Source organism: Falco punctatus, assembly GCF_963210335.1.
Source record: "Falco punctatus genome assembly, chromosome: 1".
Lineage (NCBI taxonomy): Eukaryota > Metazoa > Chordata > Aves > Falconiformes > Falconidae > Falco > Falco punctatus.
In genome coordinates, this window is record NC_137580.1 from 53421101 (window position 1) to 53444405 (window position 23305).

At 40.4% G+C, this 23305-nt stretch overlaps 1 protein-coding gene across 7 annotated transcripts in view; it reads right to left on the reverse strand.

Moving 5' to 3' along the window:
• Window positions 1-23093, reverse strand: part of BOD1L1 (biorientation of chromosomes in cell division 1 like 1) — a 39736-nt gene extending 16643 nt beyond the window's left edge. For 3 of the 7 annotated variants that reach the window (XR_013929067.1, XR_013929068.1, XM_080393108.1), the window contains exons 1-12: window positions 20664-21124; window positions 20088-20212; window positions 18591-18781; window positions 16775-17386; window positions 16157-16303; window positions 14769-14938; window positions 13807-13930; window positions 13301-13445; window positions 12547-12622; window positions 5509-11653; window positions 3354-3421; window positions 1737-1806 (exon numbers count right to left, since the gene is read on the reverse strand). Coding sequence is in view for 3 of the 7 variants with exons in the window: in XM_080393108.1 (XP_080249234.1) it covers window positions 1737-1806; window positions 3354-3421; window positions 5509-11653; window positions 12547-12622; window positions 13301-13445; window positions 13807-13930; window positions 14769-14938; window positions 16157-16303; window positions 16775-17386; window positions 18591-18781; window positions 20088-20212; window positions 20664-20834 (8044 nt within the window). In the remaining 4 variants the exon portion in view is untranslated. Of the gene's footprint in view, window positions 1-1736; window positions 1807-3353; window positions 3422-5508; window positions 11654-12546; window positions 12623-13300; window positions 13446-13806; window positions 13931-14768; window positions 14939-16156; window positions 16304-16774; window positions 17387-18590; window positions 18782-20087; window positions 20213-20663; window positions 21133-21788 lie in introns of those variants that run through there. The other 4 variants (XM_080393110.1, XR_013929069.1, XR_013929070.1 and 1 more) reach the window with 4 other exon arrangements.
• Between the last annotated feature and the right edge of the window lie 212 nt (window positions 23094-23305).

A 23305-nucleotide genomic window follows, 5' to 3' on the forward strand; every position in this document is an offset into this window, starting at 1 on the left:
ATGTTTTAGCAACAATTCTTCCACAGCTATACTGTTTAGTTGCACAACATCTTTCAATTTTTAAAGCAATGTCAAATGAAGAGCTAGACTCTACCCACTCAAACAGCAATGACTTGTTTACATTCCAGGGAATCTTGGACTACTAAACTACTGTGTCTGCTGTTCATACTCATGACAGGACACACATTTGTCTTCTAAACAACTTCCTTTTACGTACGTTGAGCTATATGTATACATGTATGTATATATATATATATGAAGAGAGATTACTGTGTGGTGGAGGAGAAAAAGAAAAACCTCTCTACCAAGAGCTACAAAGCATTATTCTTTAGTGCATGTCATATCCAACATGATTTATACAACAAATGGATTTTTGTTAAACATTTTACATGGAACAAGACTATCACAACTAGTTCAATCTGCACATTTTACATACTGTCTGGGTGACTGAGTGAAGTGGCACAGTTTTTCAGGGACTTCAAAGAAACCTCACAGTACAGAAAAACTGGTTCAAGTTTTGGATCTGCTGTCCTGAAGACCACATTCTTCTAACCCATTCTCAGGGTTTACATTTTCTTTCTTGTGAGCAGAGCACGTCTCTTATCACTTAGATAAATATACACCACGATTAAACCAGGTATGTGAATTTGACCTAACCCAAGAATAAAGAGGAATCCATGTAATATAAATCTAAATAATAAATAAATAGGAAACTCCTATTTCTATTTGGTAGATGGTTATTTTGGTACGCATGTCTAAAAATTTACACATAAGCTTAAAAGTGTGTCCTTTTATAGCATTTAGGTTTTCAGCTGCAGCTTTCCATAAGAGGGGAGACACCTTTAACCTTTTTGGACTCTATATGCAGCAGTATCACTGGTACCTCTTGGAATTCCCTTTAGTTTTGCTTGTTACTTCATTAGCCGAGGATTAACTCTCATCTGGTAGTGTTGTAAGTATCTCTGTAATGCATCTGGAGCACAAAATCCATCAAGATGGGAATAAAGTAGGGTTTGTTTCTGCTTTAACAGGAAAGCCAGACAATTGCAACACATTTTAGAATCATGTGATTTTAGGAAACTGGTTTGGGGTTTTTTTGGGGTTTGTTTTTTTTTTTTCCTGTTGAAGATTAAATTTAATTACATGGAAAAGGAATTACTGAGCACAGATCCAAGTTGGCTGATTGAGATTTCTTGCTAGGTGGTTATCTACTTATATGCAAGTGCTCTTCAAATTTCAGTGGATGACCAGAAAGATTTTAACCTTCTGGAGAGCAAAAAAGAAGGAAAAAAAATATCTTTCCGTAAGGTCTCTGTGACTGAAATCACACAGTACTTACTTTTCTTATATCCTCACAGGGCCTGTCACAACACCCGAAACAAGGATGTTCTAAGTTTGTAAGAATAAAAGCCACTCTTTGGAGAAGTTTCTGTATCTTTCTTCGGCAAAGATTTTTCTGTATTTATTGATTTTTAAATAGAATGCTAGCAGTCTACTTTTTCAAAATCCTAAATGCTTTCCACCTTTTGACATACACTGGAAGAAAAGGTTGACCCTCCCCCTTTCCCACAAACCAAATGCAAAGCCACATGAGCTCCTAGAAATGTTTCAGTAAGATTTCTGCAGGCTTTGTTTCAATCCCTCTACACTTAGCATGTATCACATCTACAATCCTCCCATCACAAGTAACAGTCAAATCAATATGAAAAGTAAGTTTCTATCAGTATAAAAATCACCTTTTTGAAACTCTTTAGTATGAAGATCCACATAACCTTCTTCACTTCTTGGACTTTCAGGCTGTTGTGGCTGAACACAAAAATCAAAACAAACAAAAATATTGCAGACATCCAGAACAAGTATGCCTCGTTCCCCTCCCTCATGTCATGATGAACATTGTCTCATCATGATATATAAAAGTCTTCTAAAGCTTTCTTATTAAGACAGCAGTGCAAATATTAAGGAACATCAGCAGCGCTAAGTCACATTACTGGTGAAGTGCCTAACCTTGACCTTAGAGTTAATGCTGGTATCAGGGATTAGTTTAAAAAAAGGAGATCTCAAGAGAACTCTCAACATCAAGGTGCAACACCTACTTAACATGCGTTCCAAATACCAGCAATATTTTAGAATGTTCATGTATACAGAAAAATGTGTCTGCAATTTATAACAAGGTACAGCGAAGTCTTTTCAACTCATGTGTTTTGTGGGATTTTTTGTTTAGGTGTTTGTGTTTTGGTTTTTTGTGTTTTTTGGTTTGGTTTTTTTTTTTTTTTTTTTTTTTTTTACATTCAAGTTGCAGATCAGCTATATGTTACTGACATATAGACAGTACTATATGGAGCCAAGTGTATTGAAGTGAGATCTGGACATTGTAAACTCAGACAGTGCCACGTGAACACGGCTATACTGACTCTAGGACCATCTAATGCTGGCAAACAGTACAGCTGTTTAAAGGCAGAACTCCATGCAAATCAAGAAATCGCACCAGAGTGATGTTGGCTTAGATTTTCCTGAAGTGCACAGCAGGCGTGAAAACCATGGTTCACCAATACTCAGCCGATCTGCCCTTGAGCTGCATCCAGTATCCCTGTGCAGATCCACCCTTTCATAGATGCTTGAGAATATCTGAACCATCTTCTCCTTTAGAACGCTTATTATCAGATTTTGGCAAAATATGAACACACTGATCATTCCTGTATCTGAATGAAGAACTAACCCATCTGGATTCCATCTGGAATCCTGGCTAGTATGGACCACAGCACAGACACACAGACAGGCTCAGCTTTGGTTTTACACAAGCTATGGGTGACCATGAGTCCCAAAACCCTGGGTTATCCAGGATGCCCTACTCTCCTGTTAGAGCAGATAACAGTCTGTAGTTACTACAGTACAGAACAGCAGCAAGTGCTCCTCAAACACAGGCAATGGGCGAGACTGGCAAGGAAGTGATACAACAAAATGCACAGCAGTGTAAATTTACTATTTTAAAGCGCTAAACTAACAATTGCCAACTCTAACAGCTAAGGTGTGTATGTCTATTTTACAAGTACTATCACAAGCAACATGCATACAGCATGACCAGTTCTAAAAAAGCAAACTTGGATGTCATGGTCATAGAAGGCACATGACTGAGGAAGGGAGTTGGTTCTACACAGAATAACATGGACAGCCCAAAATTAAAATGCCAGCTGCTTAGAAAAGTACAGCTGAATAATCTGAAAAATGACCCTTCAAAAGTTTTGAAGTTCAAATGCCATTTTTGCTGCACAAAAATGAAATAGTAAGAAACCCTGGCAAGATAGGTAATTATACAAGAAACAGTATAGTCAAAATTTTCAAAATAACGTAAATACCTCATCAGTTCTCAAGTTACTTTCAAATTCTAGTTCTTCTGCCAACTTTGGTAAAGCTGCGTTATTGCCTAATGAAATACAAATATGTTAAAATTATTAGATTACATTATGCTGTATTTTATTTCATGCTACAGTAGGATGCTATTTCTCAGTATCACTTCATGAACACAATACATAGAATTTAATCCCTTCCTGTAGGCAACGGAAACAATAGCAAGTCTGTCTGCAGCAAACCAGCTCAGAAAACCCAATTTAGCATCTGTAAGAACACAAGTATTTATGTTTTGCTTAAATACAAAAGGATTGGAAAATATGGGCTATCAGGATTTACCACAGCCTATTTATGAATTGACTTTGGCTTTTTTTTTTCCTTGCTTTTCCTTTAAAAAACCCCACCAACAGATCTTCAGACCAAATTTCAAACAGCAAATTACCTCTGTATTAATAAATGCAGAGCTAAGAGTTAATAAGAAGGATAATATTTTTCTTTAAGTGACAATTAGATCTGAATCCATAAGCTCTAGAACCATATCCACTGAAATTATCCAGTTTCCATAGAGTCTGAAAGCTCAATGGCTCCTGTTAATGTCAATGTAATTTCAGAAAATCTTAAGAAACACCACCCATTTAATTCCCCACGGGAACAGCTGTATGCTTATAACCTCTGAAAAACAGGCCACGCAGACTGCATCTTCATATGACTTCTACAGCCTTTGTGGCCACCTATCTCAGACGCCCATTCATACAACTTTTCCTAATCAAAAAGAAATGGTTATAACATGATAATTCATCAATGATGCATGTAAAGTGATTAAATTGTGATTGCAGTCCACAGAATAACACTACCATTACCTTACGGAAGCTACATCAATGGACAACAAAGACCAAGCAAAGCACCAAGACAGAAATACCTTAGTATAGCAGTTTAAATTTTCATGGCTCATGTTTGTTTCTTGTATAAATACTGAATAACATTTTTCAAGTTAACTAGATTGACATCTTTCCTTGAAAAATTCCTAAGATCCCCAAATCTGCAGAGTGAGTTTTCTCATACCAAATATCAATAAAACCAGAGAATAAAGCCAACCTTTGAGAAACTGGATCTAAATTCACACTATAAAATGATTATTGAAATAATAGCAAAGACAGACATGAGAATGTAAATGTTTTAGGAGTAGTACTTGATTGGCACCATTATACTTTTTGGTATAAAGAAAGATAAGCAGATTTCTCTACAGTTTAATTCCTCCAAAATTTATAATGAAGTCCTAATCTTGACTTCATTAAGGCATCTACAGAATTTGTTAATTTTCATTAACTTGGTGCTTCAGCTGCTCTAGAGGGTCAGAGAGGAGAAAGTCTGAAAATAGCAGGACATTCATTACATGGTATTTTAGGAACCAGCAACCATGCAAGTTCATTTCAAATGTTAGCTTCAAGAAAAATGGATACGGAAGTAAAATATGGTATCCTTAATGCCATACAATCATAACTTTTCTATTTAAAATAGACACCTATCATGATTGCTCACTTAAAATACTCATTTATTCAGGATGACTGTTTGATTCCTTTGTAACACAAAGGAGGACCATTTTAAAATGTATTAACAATGCAAAATTCAGCATAAAAGAGTGAATCTAAATATGACCACTAAATAACCATCCAGAGAAAATCTGTTATGATTAAGGATGGCCACTCTTAACTGTCAAAATTAGTAAGTTACCTTTTTAAAAGGTTGAACCTATGTCTAAATGAAGTGTCTGCTTTTTCCTATAAAAGCATTTTTTAATTTCAAAACATGTTAATAACAAAACTCATCAACTGCTTCACAATTACCCCTTGCAAACCATTTTATATTAGCTCACAATTTTAAGTCAACATTTTAGCATTTTTGTACTCTAGTAACATTTAATTCTTTTCCAACATACCTCAGATAATTGTGTTCAGTCACTCCTATAATCCCAGAATCACATGCTTATTTAAATACTTGTCACCAATTCTTAAATACATTAATAGCTATTTTGCAACCAACAAAGAAATCAGGTATATTTGAACAGTGCAAGTTATTTCTAACTATAATAATGGTAAAATGCATTGATTTATGACAGCTTATAAACTGGAGTAAAAAAAAAAAAAAAAAAAAAGAAATCCTCACCTGAATTCAAGGTTGCATTACTGCTTTGAAAAGTAACTTCAATTCCAATATCATTTATTTTGACCAAGTTTGTTTTATCATTGCTGCCATATAGTTCTTCTACATGCAACAAAGGAAAGTCACTTTTTTCCCCCAATTCTGCTTCTATTGTCACTTCACCATGGTTGGTATTTACAGTCACTTCATTTGCAGAAACCAAGGAAAGAGTCTGTGCCCTAGGCAGGGGAGTCCTTATTTCAGAAAAATCACTTTCTAAAAGCAAGTTTGAATTAAATTTATAGTTTACATTCCTTAGAGTTTCACTCTCTACTGCTGCTTCTGAAATCATACAGGAGAGTTCTGAAGCAACATCCTCATGCAAAACTTCTTCATTTTGCTCATCATCCTCACTTGCCTCCGAGGAAGGACTTGGACTCACAGTAGTCTCTGTACTAATCTCCAGACAAAGGGCTTCATCTACACTCATGAGGTTCACAGAATTTTCATCTGTTTCTGTGATTTCACTCCCTACTGTCTGCGATGCTGCCGATTCTCCCCTCACACCACTCTCCTGGGTTTCGTTCTCTCTACCAATGACAAGCAAAGCATTACTGCTTTTATCTGGACCTGTAGTTGATAGGATGCATTCAATCTGGTTAGCAGTATTAAAAATTTCCTCACTCTTGTCTTTTACTTCTGGACTCTCAGCAGCAAGTTGACTTTCTTCTATGACTGTAAAAGTGAAGAGACTATCACATTCTTCCATTGTGCTCAGAGTGATCACTGCCCCTTCCTCTTTATCTCCTATACTTGAAGCAGTGTGTTGATCTTCACTGTTAGTGGCAACCCTCAGCACAGGAGCTCCACATTCTCCCACAATAATCACAGAACCTTTGCTTTTTGCATCTGCATTGAAAGCAGATAGTCCAAACTGTTCATCTACAGTTGCAGTGGTCTCCACAATCTTACATTCCTCTGATGCATTTGGAGAGATAATGGCATCTTCATCTCCTTCTGCAACGATGAGCTGACTTTCATCTTGTGGTGCTGCACTGATCAGGACTATCTCACATTCTTCCGTCATGCTTGTAGTGATCATAGCAGCTTCATATCTTCCTTCTGTTTCTGAAGCAGTGAGTTTGTTTTCATCTTGCATAGCTACACTAGACATAGGAGCTTCAAAACATTCTGCTGTACTTGTAGATATCATTACTGTTTCATTTTTTGACTCTGCGTCTGACATATGTTGAATTGCCTCTTCTGTGACTTCACCTGACATTAGGATTACTTGTTCCTCCACAACACTTGTGGAAATCATAGCACACTCGTCTTTTTCTTCCTTACCACTAGCAGTTGGGTGACTTTCATCATCATTATCTCCTCCTGCACTGGATTCACTTGGCATGGGAACCTCATATACTTCCATATCTATAGAAACCATAGCATTCTCATTTATTTCTTCTGTTTTCACAGCAGGGAGCTGACCATCATATTCAATAGCAGCACTTGACATAGGAGCCTCAAACTCTTCCACAATACTGGTGGAAATCATAGTGCACTCATCTTTCTCCTGCTTATTGCTAAAAGTATGTACACACTCCTTAAACTCTGCAGCTGTACTGGGCATAGGCACCTCTGTGTCTTCAGTATCTATTAAGATCATGGAGCTTTCCCCACTTTCATTTGCTCTTGCAACAGCAAGTGGACCTTCCTCAGCATCCATGGCTGAATGTAAGGGAGCATCACTTTCTTCCACTGTACTGGTAGATATGATATCACCTTTTACTTTTTCTTCTTTGTCAGCAGGAATAAGAGAATTCTCATCTTCCTTTGGAACTGCGCTACTTATAGAGGCATCAAGTTCTCTGCTGTCAAAGGAAGTCATGACGTTCTCGTGTTTGTTTTCAGCACCAGACTGACTCTTATCTTGCACTGCCATAGCACTAGTCATGGGAGCCTCACATTCCTCAGCATCTAAGGGAATCAAGGTACCTCCCTGTTTTCCTATATGCACAGCCAAGGCACCCTCATCTGCAGCACTTGCACTGGTTACACTGCTTTCAACAATCCCTTTATCATTTTTGCAGTTTGTACCACAATTAGCTTCTTTTTCTGCACTTGTCATGCTGTCAACAGTAAGCTTATTTGTATTCGTGCCAGCCATTCCTGACTCTGCTTCCATTTGTTCAGCAACTATGCAGATAATTGAACTTTCACCTTCTTCTGCACCTATACAAAGCAGTGCATTTTCACTTTCCATTCCTGTACAAGTAGAAGCATGCTCATTTTCTTCATTTCCTCTTCCTGTACTGGTCACAATGCCCTCACCTTCTTCATCCTCTTCTTTTGAGCCTGTGCTAGTCACAAAACCTTCATCATCACATGGCCCTACACTGACTGTGGTGATACTGGCTTCTTCCTTTGCCCTTGTACTGTCCATTAGACTTTCACATTTTTCAGCTTCTAAACAAACTGCAAACCCCTCATTACTGTCTTCCAGCCCTGTGCAGACTACTGAAATTTCAGCATCATCTTCTGGAGTTATGCCTGTGCTGGTCACGGCACTTTCACCATTCACAGTATCCTCAGATTTGTCACCACTAGTTCCAGTTGTGGCACTGTTGTTTGTGACCATCGCAATACATGCACCAGTTACAGTGCTTTCTCCCTGGGCATCTGTACCAGTCACTGAGCAGATGATGAAGTTATGACTTCTTTCTTCTGTACCTGTGCAAGTCACAGTACCTTCGTGTTCTTTTACTTGGCCAGATCTCACACTGCCCCTAAATTGACCTGAACTGTCTCCACTTGTCGATCCTTCACCTGTTTCCGTCCCTGCACTAGTTACAGCTCCATCACTCTCCACTTCACCTAAGCAGGATACAGAACTTTCAAGTTTGCCTGTATCTACACAAATTGAGGCCTTTCGCTTTTCTTCAGAGCCTGCGCTAGTCACAGCATCATCTTTTTCTTCCGCCCCAGCACTATTCACACTGTCTTCAATTTCAACTCCGCTTGCATTGACTAAATTCTTACTACTTTCTTCTGCATCAACCATGGTACAGTCACCATTTTCTTCTCCTTCTGTACTTGTTAGGAAACTTTCACTTTCTGCCAATCCTTCAGTGACAACACTGCCACCACCTTCTTCAGCTGCTGCAACAGTACACTCACCAATATCTGCTCCTGTGATGAAACTGCTGCCCTCACTACTTTTTACCCATATGCCTGTTGTGAAACCTTCATCAGCTTCTATGCTTGTACAGATTACTGTCACTTCACTCTCTTCTGAGCAAGTTGTTGTAGCATCACTGTCCTTTTCAGAACGTGACGCACCTTCAGCTCTTTCTTCTCCTGTACTAGTGGCCATTACAGTGCTCTCAATGATCTTTTCTGTGCTAGTTCCTATCACAGTGGCTGGAGTTGTTTGTAGGCTGCTGTACAACAAACAAAGTTCACTACTTCCTGCACTGGTACCTACTGCATTGCTTTCATTTTTATCTTCCATACCAATCACACTATTCCCTTCTTGCCCACTGGCTACAACTGAGCCTTTGACTGTTTCCTCAGGAACTCTGTCAGGCACCAACACAGAGGAAGACTGTATCACATCATCAGTATCATGCACCTCACTCTTTTCCACATTATCCATCATTGTGCTTCTTTCTCCCTTTGTGGAAGGATATGTATCCTCTCTCTCTTTTCTTTTTTGGAGTTGTTCTTTTGTTGTTACATCTCTACAATCTTCAGTTATGTCAGTCACCAAGTTTTCCTCTTTTATTTTCAACTCACTTCCCCGAGTGCTTTCTAACTTTGCTGCTTCATCATAATCTTCCTGACTAGGTAACCTAGCTGTACTGTCTTCCATTACCTGTTCATCAGGCCGGAGCATGTTGTTACCTTTTCCTATACTGTTTGTCACAGTGGTGTTGTCACTATCATCTTTCATGACAGAACTCAGCACTGCACTACCCTGTTGCTCCATGTATACAATCTGTGCTGCATCATTCTTCAAAATGAAAGTACCTTCAAATAAAGAAGTCCCATCTGAATTATGGCATTCTCTAGACATACCACCCAATGAATCCGTAAAATCAGAGATGTCCATATCCATGGACTTTGCATCAGCAGCATCTTCTCTGGAAGAATTAATTGCTACAGGAACATCATCTGAATTAGAATTTATCACAGTTTTAAAACTCTTTGGTTTTCTGCTGTCTTCTGACGCTTGATCCTCACTGGGAACATTTAGTAAGATTCTACCACCTGTTTCATATATAACACTCATTTTATAAGTCCCTGGTTTATTGGGTCCTTGATCCATGGAAGCTTGTCTGGACAAAGTGTCTAAGGCACCAACTTGTTTATTAGTGATATCTTCTTGTTTAACAGTTTTTTCAGCTGCAGGCAGAAACTGCGATTCACAATCTTCAGGATCTGCCAAGCTGTGCTTTAATTCATTATCTGAAATAGAGAGAGACACTTTGTCTTTTGCTGCATACTCAGCACCTGTGGTTTGGAGTGAGTTTTGAATGCTTTTTCCTTCAGTGTTAGATGCTTCCTGTGCTTTTGGTTGTTTCAAGTCAAGTTCCATCAGCTCTTCCTCATGACCAGAATGCGAGTTGTCATTATGCATACCTGACTTTTGAGGGGTTGGAGCATGACTGCTTTCAGTTGTACTAGCTGATTGCTTTTCCTCTCCAAGTAAATCTTGGTTCAGTATACTGCCTTTTCTGTTTTCATAGGGTATCTTCTTACTTTGTTTTTTATCCATTGCTACTGTGACACTCAATAGTTTCTCATGCCCACTATCCATTTCTTTAATATCTTTATCTTCCAATTTGATACTCTCTTCCTTCTTCTTTATTTCCTTGTTGCTATGCTTTAGGTTTCTGCTTTTGTGACCTTCAGCAGAGAGCCTTCTTTCTAGTTTGGAATTGCTTAAGTCTTTATCACCTCTGTATTTCTCTTTTATAGAACCTCTTTCTCCAGAATGCAACTTAACTTTGTGACTAAAGTCTTTTTGTGATCCCTGAGTTGATTGTGTGCCACTTACAAGTTCAAACTCAGCACCACCCTCCTCAGAAACTTTGTCTTCATTCTTAGATTTGTGTTGCTTATCTGAATCATTCTCTTCCATGCTCTTATCTTTGTCTAGTTTCTGACCAGTCTCTTGTTTTGTTAAATTTTCCTGTAATTCTGTTTCAGATGCTTTGAATTGCTTACTATTAGTATGACTCTTTGACTTAGACTTTAACAAAATCTTGTCTTCTACAAGGCTCTTAGATCTTCGTCTATCTTTATGAACGCCATCTTCTTGTTTCAAATTACAATCAGAGTTAGCTGATTCTATTTCATGTTTATCTTCCGAGTAGCTTTCGCTCCTTCTGTGTGATGCAGAAGCAAGCTGCTTTGAGGCACTTAGGGAATCCTTTTGTGGCCTAGAATCACTCAGGGACCTTTTGGACTTGTATTCTGCTTTTGATTTTTCTGTTGAGAGATGTCTGTCTTTTTTATTTTCCTTACGCAGTGATTCTTCAGCTCTTAAGGTTGATTCAGAAACATTTTTTCCATCTTTTCCTGTTACTGATATTTTCCGTTCACTTCTGTGTTTACTTTTTCTTTCAGATTTGTCATCTGAGGAAACCTTTATTTGTTGATTATGTTTCTGACCACTATCCTCTCCTTTCAAACTTCTCTCAAATGAATGGAGTTCAACATCTTCACTTGATCTGTGAATACTGTCTCCTTTATATTTGTGCCTTAAAGGAAGTTTATCTTCCAAAGCAGTTCTTTCCTTTTCATTTTTATCTCTGTAAGATTTGGCTTCTTTTTTGGCAGCATTTCTCATATGTTGAACTTCTGTGTCACTATCTTTTCTGGGGTGTTTCTCATTTTTACATATGGATTTCTGCTTCTGTAGTTCTTCAGTATTGACTTCTGCTCTATCCAGTTGCTTTTTTGGATCCCTTGTTTCACTGTCCTGCTGGACTCCTTCAGCCTGAAGAGAGGTGGAGGTTTTTCTTTTATGTTCTTTTTCTGCTTTAGAATCACTTTTGCTTTCCTCAGTTGAATGCACCAATTCTGAAAGTCTTCGAAGCTGTTTAGAGATATCACTTTTCCCATGATTATGCTTCAAATCTTTGGAAGAATTTTTTTCACAAGTCTACAAAAGAAAATTTTTATATATGTAAGCAAATGTTACATAGTTCCTTCACTACATCACCAAACAGAATTGTTAAGGGCAAACTCTCCATAAAAACAATACATCAGAGAATACACTTTACACTGCAACGAAAATGCACCTGAAATATAGTAAGAAAATGAAACTTGCTATTTTCATTTCAACTATCTGCCATTGTGGGAAAACCCAAAGAAACAGATGATAACCTTAAGCTGTTTGTTTAAACTTGCGTATCTTTTCTTTATAAAGTGATTTTTTTTCTAAAATTATTTAAATGGATTTCAAAAATGGACAATCACAACTTCAAGTACTCCATAAGTTAAACAGCCATTATGCTGTTTAGAAAAATAACCGAAAGAATACAAAAGCAAACGCCACCCAAAAACTCACAAAAGATAAGTTGAGACTTCCATTTGAACTTCCAACTACCACTTTTTATTTGTTAATAATGTTGCTAGCAATAAGAACTTCCAACATAAAAATTCTCTTTCCTTTTGTGTGTGGACTACATTCGTTTTCCTTTAACTTCCCAGTGAGAAGTTTAAATAGCTCAAGCTCCTCAAGCCTTTGCATGCAAGACACACTTTGCTCTTTTTACAAACACAACAAGCTTCACAGAATAGAGCTTAAACTGTATCTTGTGTTCCGCTATAACAGACATCACCACCAAAACCAGACTGTATATTCTAGCAGCTACTGGAACTCAGAAAACATTACTACAGCAATACCAGATCACTAATGCAACGGAAAGAACTCACAGGAAAAAAGTAATTCATGAGAACGAATGCAATACTATGCAGTTTGGTATGGATATATCAACAAGTACTATTACAATTAAAAAGGAAGATCAAAAGGTTTGTATTTGAGACACATACCTCGTTTGTCTTTTGCATCTCTTTAGAGTCTTCTTCAGATGGATCACATTTCTTTCTGCAGCCATCTTCAGCATGCCTGAAACAGGTATTTGGGCAATTAAAAAAAAAAGAAAAATTGGTATCAGCCCAACATTAGTTTATAAACCTTCTGCTTTTAAAGCTGAAGGGCAGACAGAAATGCCCACTAAGAATACTGAAATGGAACATGATCACTCAGCTTTTGACCAGCTAATATGTCCAAGCTTTTTTCTCTTGGAAAATTACATGTACCAACTTCAAAGATATCCTCTGGACATCAGTGTCTTAAAGCTGAGAATATTAGTATGACAACGTTAGTACTACAATTGTCCCCGTAAAATGGATAAGAGCTCTCCTTGCCCCATATATACCTGTACGTAGACAGACACATACACATGCATGCATCTGTGCAAAACAACAATTTAAAGACCAAGCCAAGTTGACTTACATATTAGATGCACAACATCTAATTCTCTCCATACTCATGCCTTTATTACCATTCTGTGTGTGAAAATCCACAAAGGCTGCTACTGCAGTCTGAGCTGTAACTTATTTAAGTGGCTATAATTTGATTTTCTGCCTGAACTTCATGCTTACTAGTAACAAAATGATGTGAATATTTCATAAGGAAATTGTTAAAACGGGTAAGGCTAACTGCAAAGTTGAGGAGAACCATTTCAATCTGCAAAAATGAATATTCAAAGGTTTAATTCCTTTTGAGCAAATAGATGAATACCTTGAATCTCTCTTTCTTTTTCTGCTCAAGGCTACTTTTTTTTCTAAAAATTTCTGTTCTTTAAGCACTTCCTTAATGCTGGTACCAGTAGCTTTTGACTCAAGACTTCTTGATGAAGATTCTTCTAAGTTCAAGCCACTTTTTCCTAAAATAATACACAAACGGTGAAATACATAAGTGTGCCATTGTATTACTCTTTCAGCTATAAACGTGACTGAAAGCAGTACAGAGAATACTAACGTGTAGCAGAGAAAACTAATGTATACAGGTATTCATTGTGTTTAGGCAATGCAATGATACATAAAAAGATACACACAAAAGTGAAGCTATGGAACTCTGTATGAGTCATTTGCATTATACATTTTTCTGTTACATCACTGTTGAAATATTGGGTTTTTAAGGGAAATGAGTAGAAACATATTACCAATATTTTAAGCTGAATGTTTTTCCCCCAGAGATAGTGAGTGAGAGCAGCGTGGCAGGGGCTAATGTTGTATTTCTCATACCTTTAGCATTTTGATTTCCAGTTTTTAGAGATTTTGTTTTTTCTGCAGCCTTCTGTTTCCGTTTTTCTTCAAGTCTCTCTCTGTTAATTTGTCTTCTTAGAAGTCTCTCTTCTTTTTCTTTGGCCTCAAGATACAAAACCAAGGAAAACAATTAATTTATTATTGTGTCAAAGAGAATTCTTTGACTACATGTGTATGTCTAAAAGCCAAAGAAAACAGAACAGTGTAGCTTGAGGCAAACTAAAAAATAAACAGCCCTCAAAAATCATTATATAAAAGTTAATGGAATCCTCTAATACTTCTGTGAATTGGAATTAGCTGAGTTCCAGAGTTTCATTGCTGCTTAACACCAGACTGAGGCTATGATACCTACTCAAAGAATGTATCTTGGGTTTTATTTTACTTAGATATAATATATACACAGTATGTATGTATTAAATTATATATAACTATAAAAGAATACAGACTTAGCCAAAGGAAAAAGACCTAAAAGAACTGCTGCTCCCTATTCTGTGTGCTGGTCCTTCTTCCACAGAACATAGCGAACATGCTTAATCCTCTCTTTTCATTCTTGACGACTGCAGACATGCTAGAAACTACTGATTTCATAGACAGCAAGAACTACATTTGTAAAGAGATGATGTGATGAAGTAGCCTGTAGCAGTCAACACAAGCCTGAACTATACAAAACCCCGCTGAAGACAAGCTGCAGGTAGATAATAGGCTACTTTTTCCACCCAAATTGTGGAGTGCTTCACTGGAGAGCAGATCATGCAACATTCGGTGGAAGTCTGAAGGAGGGGCAGCTGTAACACAAGGTTTAAAACAAAACAAAAACCCAAAAGGCAGTGAGAAGACACAGAAGACTCCCACTCACAAAACACCAACAAATGAGAAATAGGATTTCTGTGCTAAAATGCTTAAGGAGCCAGAATGCAAGCAGTAACACAATCTACACTTACAATGGACTGACGGCGTTGCTCTACAGTTCGTTCATCATCAGAATCACTGAAGTATTTGGAGTACAAGAAAGGCTTGCGAACATAAGCATGACGAACAGGCTTGGCTTTCCCATCCCTCAGCTCATTAGCATGAGGCTTTGTCTTACTTTGACTGTTCTTCTCTTCTTCATCTGAAGAAAGGTTAGCAAAGTATAGAGATATTGATAAATTGGGACAGTGCTTTCAACATAACTTTTTAGAAAACAAAGCTACTCAAAGCACATTAACAATTATATATTCTAAAAACATAAACAGTTAAAAAATTAAACCATTTAACATCAAAATATCACTAGATTATGAAAAGCTGAAAGGTATATTAATGTGTTCATGCACACCATTCAGCCAAAAAATAACAAGATACAAACCCCGCAATAAACTGGGATACAACAATTAGGCTTACCCTCTTGCCTGCAATCATGTTGCCTTTGTACATATAGTATTTAGTAGTTAACACCACATAAGAAGTTAGAACATAGTTTCTACTATGTATTAAATTAAGCTTCTTCCCTACACCAAAAAAAACCTGGACAATATTTGAGTACATAAAAACTAGGTAGGTTTATTGAAATATACACATAAAACACATTATTGTTTATATTCATTTAAGTATTATTCAAGTAAAACCAAATACATCTATTTTGGTTTTATCAGGATTATTAGAAATAAAGTGAAAACACTTGTGCTCCACACTGTACTATTTATTTATAACCCTGAAATATACTTAAAGTACGTTTTAATTTCACAAATCTTTTAGTCATAGCTGAATGCAATATATCGTGTTTCAAGGTAACACCAAAGCCAGAGAATGTGCAAGTAATACAGTGCTTCTAAATAATTTTCTTAAAGCAGAAAAGATAAGCTCACAGCATATTAGAGACAACTCATTCAGGTACTAAGGCACTCTGTATTATGAAGTGGAAAGTCTTATAACAGCAAAAGCCACATATCCACAGAATTTTGAGTCTAAGCTCTGCTCTAGACAAGAGCACAAGAACGGTAACCCAGCATTCCAATGTTATACTAAATTCATAGCAGAAGGGAGGGGAAAAAAATCCATAGGAAAGTGACACATCTGTCACTTAAGTGGTTTTTCTTGCCTAAGAAATACTGTAGTACAAATAGGAGTTACAATGCTTAGAATATATCAAGCTATTGAAAAAATATTCAAAAAGTATGTCCACTACTTGTCTTTCATAATTGCACAAATACTGTCCATTCCACATTCAAACTCCTTCTTATTTATAAGTACAATAAAACATACTGCAAAGTATCCAATTTATTATATGATGCACTTAACAAAAGCATTGCATATTCTTTCTTGCTACTTAACAATCTAATTATTTTACCACCTGATGTGATCTCCCCCTCCTCAGTGCTGTCAGACACGACAGTCTCCTCTTCACTCTCCTCTTCAAAGGAAGAAAGGTCACTGGTATGGACAGAGCTGACAGTGATGTCACTGAGTACATCCATATCTGAATCTACTGATGTATTTTCTTGTAAAGGAAAAAATAGAAACAAAGGGCTGTAATGCAGCACTCTGTATTTCAGAAACTTTTCTTACCAAAACAGTGATTTTGCCAATGAAAACAAAATTATCTTAAGAACAAGAAATAAGAAAGGAAAAAAAAAAAAAGTGTAACACCTTAATAAAATGTTATTAGGCTAACTCTGGTTTACTCAAACCAACAACAACAACAATCACCCAGAGGTACAACTAGAGACTTTAAATGCAGGCTGGAATTGTTAAGAGAACTTGCAGGTGACCAATCACACATCTGAGGAATCAAAGCTCATCTGATTCCTAGTGTGGGTACCTGAGCTAAGGGAGATTATCCAAGACCTAGCTGTGGCCAGAACTAGTGGAGAACCTACATTCCAAATTTACTTCCAGTTCAACTCCTGAATACACTTAATGCCCCCCCCCCATATCCGTATTTCAAGGAAGAGGATTGCCCACACCATACCTTCTTTAGTGCTTTCAGCTGTTTTATGTTTATTGCTATTTTTTTCTGGAACTAACACTTTCACTGGTTCAGACTCTCTTGCTTGCTTTTCTTCTTTAGACTTCGTAGTATCATCACTTTTCTTTGAATGGTCAGACTTCTTATCGAGTTTTTCCTTCTTTTCTTTTCTTCTCTCACCTTTTTCACTGCTGTCTGGTTTCTTGTCACATTTATCTAATAATTTACTCTTTTGATCTTCACTTTCCTGTTGAATTTCTTTACTTGTAGAAGTCAAATTATTAGTATCCTTTGCTGAATTTTTTATTTCTTCAGTTTGGCAGGGAAGCTCATTTAAATCTTCACACTTTGCAAATGTTTCAGTCCCTTCTCCAGAAGGGTCACAAATTGCTTTCTCTCTGTCTGGCAAGTCCTCCCCATTTCTCTCTCTATCAGTGCTACCATCCACACTCTGCTGAGATGAGAGCCTTTTTACAACTTTGTCGTTGTTCTTGGGATTTGAGTTCTCTGTTGAAGCCCTGGCAGCACTTGCTTCTTGGTTAAGAGAAGTTATTGTTTCCAAAATGGACATTGCATCACTAGCTACATTTCCACTAGGAGCTGTAGCAGACACACCTTGAATAGTAAGAAAAAAATTATTTTAGCTCATTTAAGTTTCTGTAATTCTGTTCATACAGAATTTTAAGCAAGTAAAAGAAAAAAAAAAAAAGAGTAATTACTCTATTTAAAATAATCTGAAAGGTTTTACTAATTTTGCATTTAGAGATCTGGTTTAAAAAATATTTAAAAAACCCCCAAGAAGTTACATTTCTGCAGCAATTACGATCTGACTACTGGAGACTCATTTTGCTCCGTGACACAGTCAGCTAAAGCATGCAGGGGCTGTCAATGGGAAGGATGTTCTGAACGCAATCCTTGTTCAAGTTTACCATCACCCTAAATGCAATGACGACTCTGGAGAATCACAGTATAGAACGCTACAGCAGAAAGTCTGTATTTCATGCCTCTGGTATCTCCATAAATGACAGGGAAAATGGACTCAGCATAGTGCCTGTATAACAACAGGACTATCAGAAATACCTTACCACTTTCCCATCCTCTTCGAAGTAACTATGAAGATGGATGGGAAAGAGTTAACTGGACTAGCACTAAGAGCTGCAGCTGGCTTGTTAACCCACTTACTTTAAAGGAAGTGGGCCTCACAGGAAAAGGGTTAGGATTTAAATAAAGGGTCTGGTTACAAATAGATGAACTGCTTGGGAGTCTCTTAGGAAGGGAAAGAATGGACAATTACCTGCAGGAGCCTTTAGAAGTCAATACCAGGCAACAAACAAACAGGTAAAGAAAAAGTGCTGTGTTTATAAACAAACTAAAGATTGGCTGATTTACAGCAGAATTTAAGCTCCTGAGAGGACCTTAGCCATTCAGGTTTTACTGCACACACCAATTGCATTGACAGGTCACTGTTTAATAGGTATTTTTTTTCCAATCTACCAATGCATACAAAATTCAATGATCCTTCTCTTACAGCTATGTCTTATCCGATCCTGTAACAGTCAGAGGGCCAAACCCTGAGACCAACTTTTTTCCCTACAGTAAACTGATCCTTTATAATCTCAAGCAGAAGTGACAGAATAACATGGTGACATCTCTCTTTCCTTCTACCTTTATACAGAGGCAAGTAGTATGGTACACTGCCTAGAGCTCAACTGGCTAATACTGATGGCTAACAATTCTGTGCTAGCAGCAAACCTAGTCAACCTTTCTGCTCTCTCAACAAATATTTGTTAATAGACTGCTCAGAGAAATGGTAGAATACCTTGTACTGTAACAGAAGTATCTGTTTTCTCTTCACTTGGAGCTGTACTGGGGCCTGCCTCCTCTTTGTGATTCAATGTAGCTAAAAATTCATGGACAGCTTTTTCCACCTGAGGTCTGAATGTGTGGTTGATCTTTGGGTCCACAACCTGAGAAATAATTCTGTCAATTCCAGATTCCAACATTCCAGACCTGGAACAAAGTTACATGAATACTTAAATAAGGAAAATGACTTTTCAAGAACATCTTAATGAAACAGGCTTATCTAGATCTGATGTAAACACTCTTAGGGCCTCCAACGAAGGATTAACATTTCCTGAGCATCACTACAGCCATGTATTTAGCCAGCTGCCTGTATTTCAACAGCGCTTTCTATGCCTTATGAACTAAGAAAAAAAACCTAAATGCCAGAGAAACACAGCAATCCAAACGCATGGAATTAACACAACAGCCTGTGGTTATGTCATTACTGGTTATGCCTACAAACCTTATTTACCTGTAAAAGCGACATTTGTGGGAAAAATTAGGAAGAAACTTGGTGTTATCAACTCCCATGGCATACGGATGATTTATGGAAGGCATGAGGGACAAACAACTACTAGACCAGTCATCACCACCCTAAGTTACTTTCTGCCCAATACAGTGTGACATCTCAGAGTGCTGTGGCTTTATAGAACACCCTTAATCTTCAGTAAAATTGAATAAATAGAGAGCTTTATATGTATGGGTTCGCTCTAGAGCTGTGTAACCTTTTGTGGGACATATATTGCCTCTTGTCCTCATTGCTTCTTTAAAAAGAACTAAAAAAAGCCCCCAACAACCAATGCTCCCTTCCTCCCAAACAAGACAGTTCTTCAGTACAATGATCAACAGCACCACTACAGCATAACTGAGTAAGTTCATTCCCAAATTCCTTGTCTGACTGAATTTAGCGACCAAACTCATGCTACTTTAATAAAGTTTCCTTATATTTATGACTCAAAGTTTTGAGAAGAACTAGAGAAACCCTAATGAAAAAACATAACGTCTGATTAAGTGTTGGACATCAATTTGACATAACAGCAGTTCTGAAAAACCTCTGTCTAGCCAAATTTACGTCCAGTGTCTTGTTTGGTGACCTCAGCTTTGTACTCCGCAGAGCTGTGTTTGTTAAATCCTGTCGATTTTCCTTAGCTCAAAACTTGATACAGGCAATTTTATTAATATCTCCTTTAAAAGAAATAGTAAAGATAGATTTTAGCTAGGGTGTTACATTCCTAGTTAGAAGCAAGCTTTCCACCACTGCATCAGCTTGGATCACACAAAATAATACTTGCAGCCTAATTCTGACTCATGCTGATGGCAAGTTGCTATCTGATACAATACCACAATTTAAATGCTAAAAAAAAGCTCCTTCAGAAGTTTCTGAGAAGAAAGTAGACACTTTACCTTGAGCCTCTGTCGCCTACTGGGGTACACAAGCACGTTCACACAGAGAAACCCCAAAGCTGCCACTTACTTGAGAACCTGCTGCCTAATGTTATTTCTCAGCTGGTTCTTGTTGAGATGAGGACTCCAAGTATGAGTTGCCAAATGATTGGAAACAAAGTTGTCAACACGCTGTCTCAAATTCTGGTAGGCAGGCTAAAAAGCAACAACAGAGAGGTTGAACAGGAGGGTTTTGATACTCAGTTAGCCTCCCGATGGCCGGGGTGGAGGAGCTGGGAGCCCCGTCGGAACCCCCCAACGCACTGAAGGCGCCGCCGCTCCCGCTCCTTCCCGGCGACCTCGGCCTGTTACAGGCGCTCGTACGGCTAAACCGCTCCGCAAAGCCCGGCGCGCCCGCGCCGCCGGCCGGCCCACGCTCCCCGCCGAACCCTGAGGCTCCAGCCCTGCCCCGGGGTCGCTGCAAAGAGCCCCGGGGCCGCGGGCCGAGCCGCAGCCCCGCGTGGGCCCAGGCGGCTGCTCGCCACCCCCGAGAGCGGGGCGCAGCGCCCCACAACCCGCCGCCACCCCCGGGTCCGGCCCCGCCGCTCCCGGCCTGCCACTGACGTGCCGGGACTGGGGAGAGCCACCGGCGCCCGCCCGCCCCCACCTTGGTGTCCACGTCGGCCAGGCAGTCGCGGCGGAACTGGTCGAAGAGCCCCTGGCTCTTGAGGTGGTTGACGATCATGGAAACCAGCTCGGGCTCGGCCGCGCCGCCCCCCGGCAGCGGCGGCGGCTGCTGAGGGGGCGGTGGCGGTGGCGGCTGGGGGTTGCTGGCCATGGGGGCGGCGGGACGGCGCGGCCTGCGCAGGGCACGGCTACCGGCTCTCCCGGCCGAACCCCAGGACGGGGCTTGTTACCGAGCAGCGGCCGCGGCAGCACTGACCCCGGAAGCGAAAGGGAACGGAGGGAGGAAGCGCCGGGAGACGAGAAGGGAAGCAGGGACGCCGCCGCCGAGAGCGGCGCCATCGGCGCGGGGCGAGCACTGGCGGAGCCGCGAGCAGCAGCCGCGGGCCCTTTAAGGGGACGAAGGGGGGCGGAGCCGCTCGCGGCCCGCTCCAGTGGGGCCCCGATCCCGCGGCGGCGGCGGCGGCGACAGCGGGGGGCGGGGGGTAGGGGGGCGGCCGCGGGGGGCCCTCGGCCCCCACCCGCCTTGCCGGTAGCCCCCCGCGCGGCGCGGGCGCGGCTGGGCGCTGCGGGCAGCGCGGGGTCGCCCGCCACCCCCGCCGCCCGCCGCCCGGCGCCGCGCCGCTGCCGCGCTCCCCGGCCGTGCCCCCACAGCCCCGCCCCGCGGCCCGCCCCTTCCTGCGCTGGCCGCCATCATGGTGGGGGCAGCGCCGCGCGCTTCCTCCCTGAGGCGCGGGGCGGGGCCGGGGCCTGCGGCCGTCCGTGGCGGCGGGCGGGATGTCGGGCCGGGGCTGCGGGCTGCTAGTCGCCGGGGCGGCCGGCCGGGCGGCTCCCGGGGCGGCGATGCCGGCGGGCTGTACGGGAGCCGGGCGGCGAGGGACGGGCGGCCTCCCCTCAGGGCGCCCGGGAGTTGTGAGTGGCGGCTCACGGACGCTTCCTCTTCGCCCGCCCCGGGCCCTCCCTCCTCTGCGTCAGGGGGCGCCGCTGCCGCCCCCCCGAGGACCGCGGGCGGCTCGGGCCTGTGTGTGGGGACCTGGGCCTTGCCTCAGCCTGCCCGGGGCCGCGAGTGGCCTGGGTGAGGCACCTGGGGAGGTGACATTTAACATACTTGGGTTGAAGCATGTTTCCTTTGGCTTTCAGCGCGTTCCCACGTCCTTTTCTAATGCAAATGTTTTCAGGCTGACTCGTTTGCCACTTGCTTTGTCATGCCTTCTTTAGTTTTTCTCTCAGGGTTATAGTCACAACCGTTTAATGTGCCGTCCTGAAGTCTTGTCAGTGACACTAACCACTCCTCCCTCCTTGAGTGTCTTCTGTTTTCACAGTCTGAAGCCGAATTCAGTGCAGCCTGGCAATTTGCAGGCTGACCTGTTACGACTAAAACAGGAACCCGGAAGCAGTAAAAAACTGGAAATAGGGAAGTTAATTTCATTATACGTGGGACAGTGACTGAGGGATAGTACTGTCTTACTGGGTGTGGTTTGGCTTTCCAGTGTCTTGCATAGGTGGCTGAGCTCCTGTCCTACCCAGCATGGGTAAGGATGAAAGGACATATAAAAATACACTCAAGAGAAAGAATGACTGGCTTACAGAAAAGAAAAGGGACTTGGGAGTAACAGTGTTTTGGTTACACACATGTTGTGGCATAATGAGTGGAGATCTTGTCCAACTACAAATATTAGGAATTTCCCTCTGCAAAAAGTGTTAAAAATCAGTTTGACTGTAAAGGCAAGAGTGTCAGGATTGTTATTGCAGACTTAGAAGCAGGTTAGAAGTGTAAAGCCTGACTGTAGTTTTCCTATTGTAAACTAAGTACTCCTAGACTATTTAAAATTCTACAGAAGGAAACAAATCTGACAAGTATTTAAAAGTATTGTGAGATTTTTATCTCTGGATACTGGAGTAATTAAAATCTAACTTCTCTGTAGTTTCATATTTTCTACACAGATGCCTGAAAGGATTAAAGCATGAAATTCAAGAGGGATGGGGAATCTGCAGCTTGGAGCTTGGTACAGCCCCTACTGGTATATCCAAACGTGTGATATACTGACTTTTACATCTCTTCTCATTGAAGAAAAGTTCCTTTACTGCTGACTAAAGATCATGTAGCAGTAAGCAAGAAAGGGCAGAAGCGAAGGGTATCATTTTAGTAAATGCACCTGCTAATTTTAGAAATAGTGTGTGACTTACTGTGACAGTGAACAAAAATTGCAGACTTTACTGGGAAATTACCATTTTCAAAATTTTTTGTTAGGAAAAGGCACTGCAACTTCCTTTTTTTTTTTTTTTTTGGGGGGGGGGGGGGCGGGAAGTGGCGGGGTGTGGATAGATGTCCATTTTGGTTCCTCCTCCCTCCTCCCAATCAGGTGTGGTACAGAAAAATGAGAAAAAAAATTACGCTTTATTTTAACAGTGTGAGCAAGATACCTGCCTCACAGGACAGTATACCATTAAACATACAATATGTCATGGACAACCTGGAATATCTGTGGCCTTTGTCTCAGACTATGTTAATGAATGGACTGTGAAAGATGCATACTAGGGGGCAGGAATCTGTTAATGGGATTTGGGAATTTAAGGGCTATCAGGGATCAGTTATGCCCAGGGGTCTGAAGCTATTGCAACAAG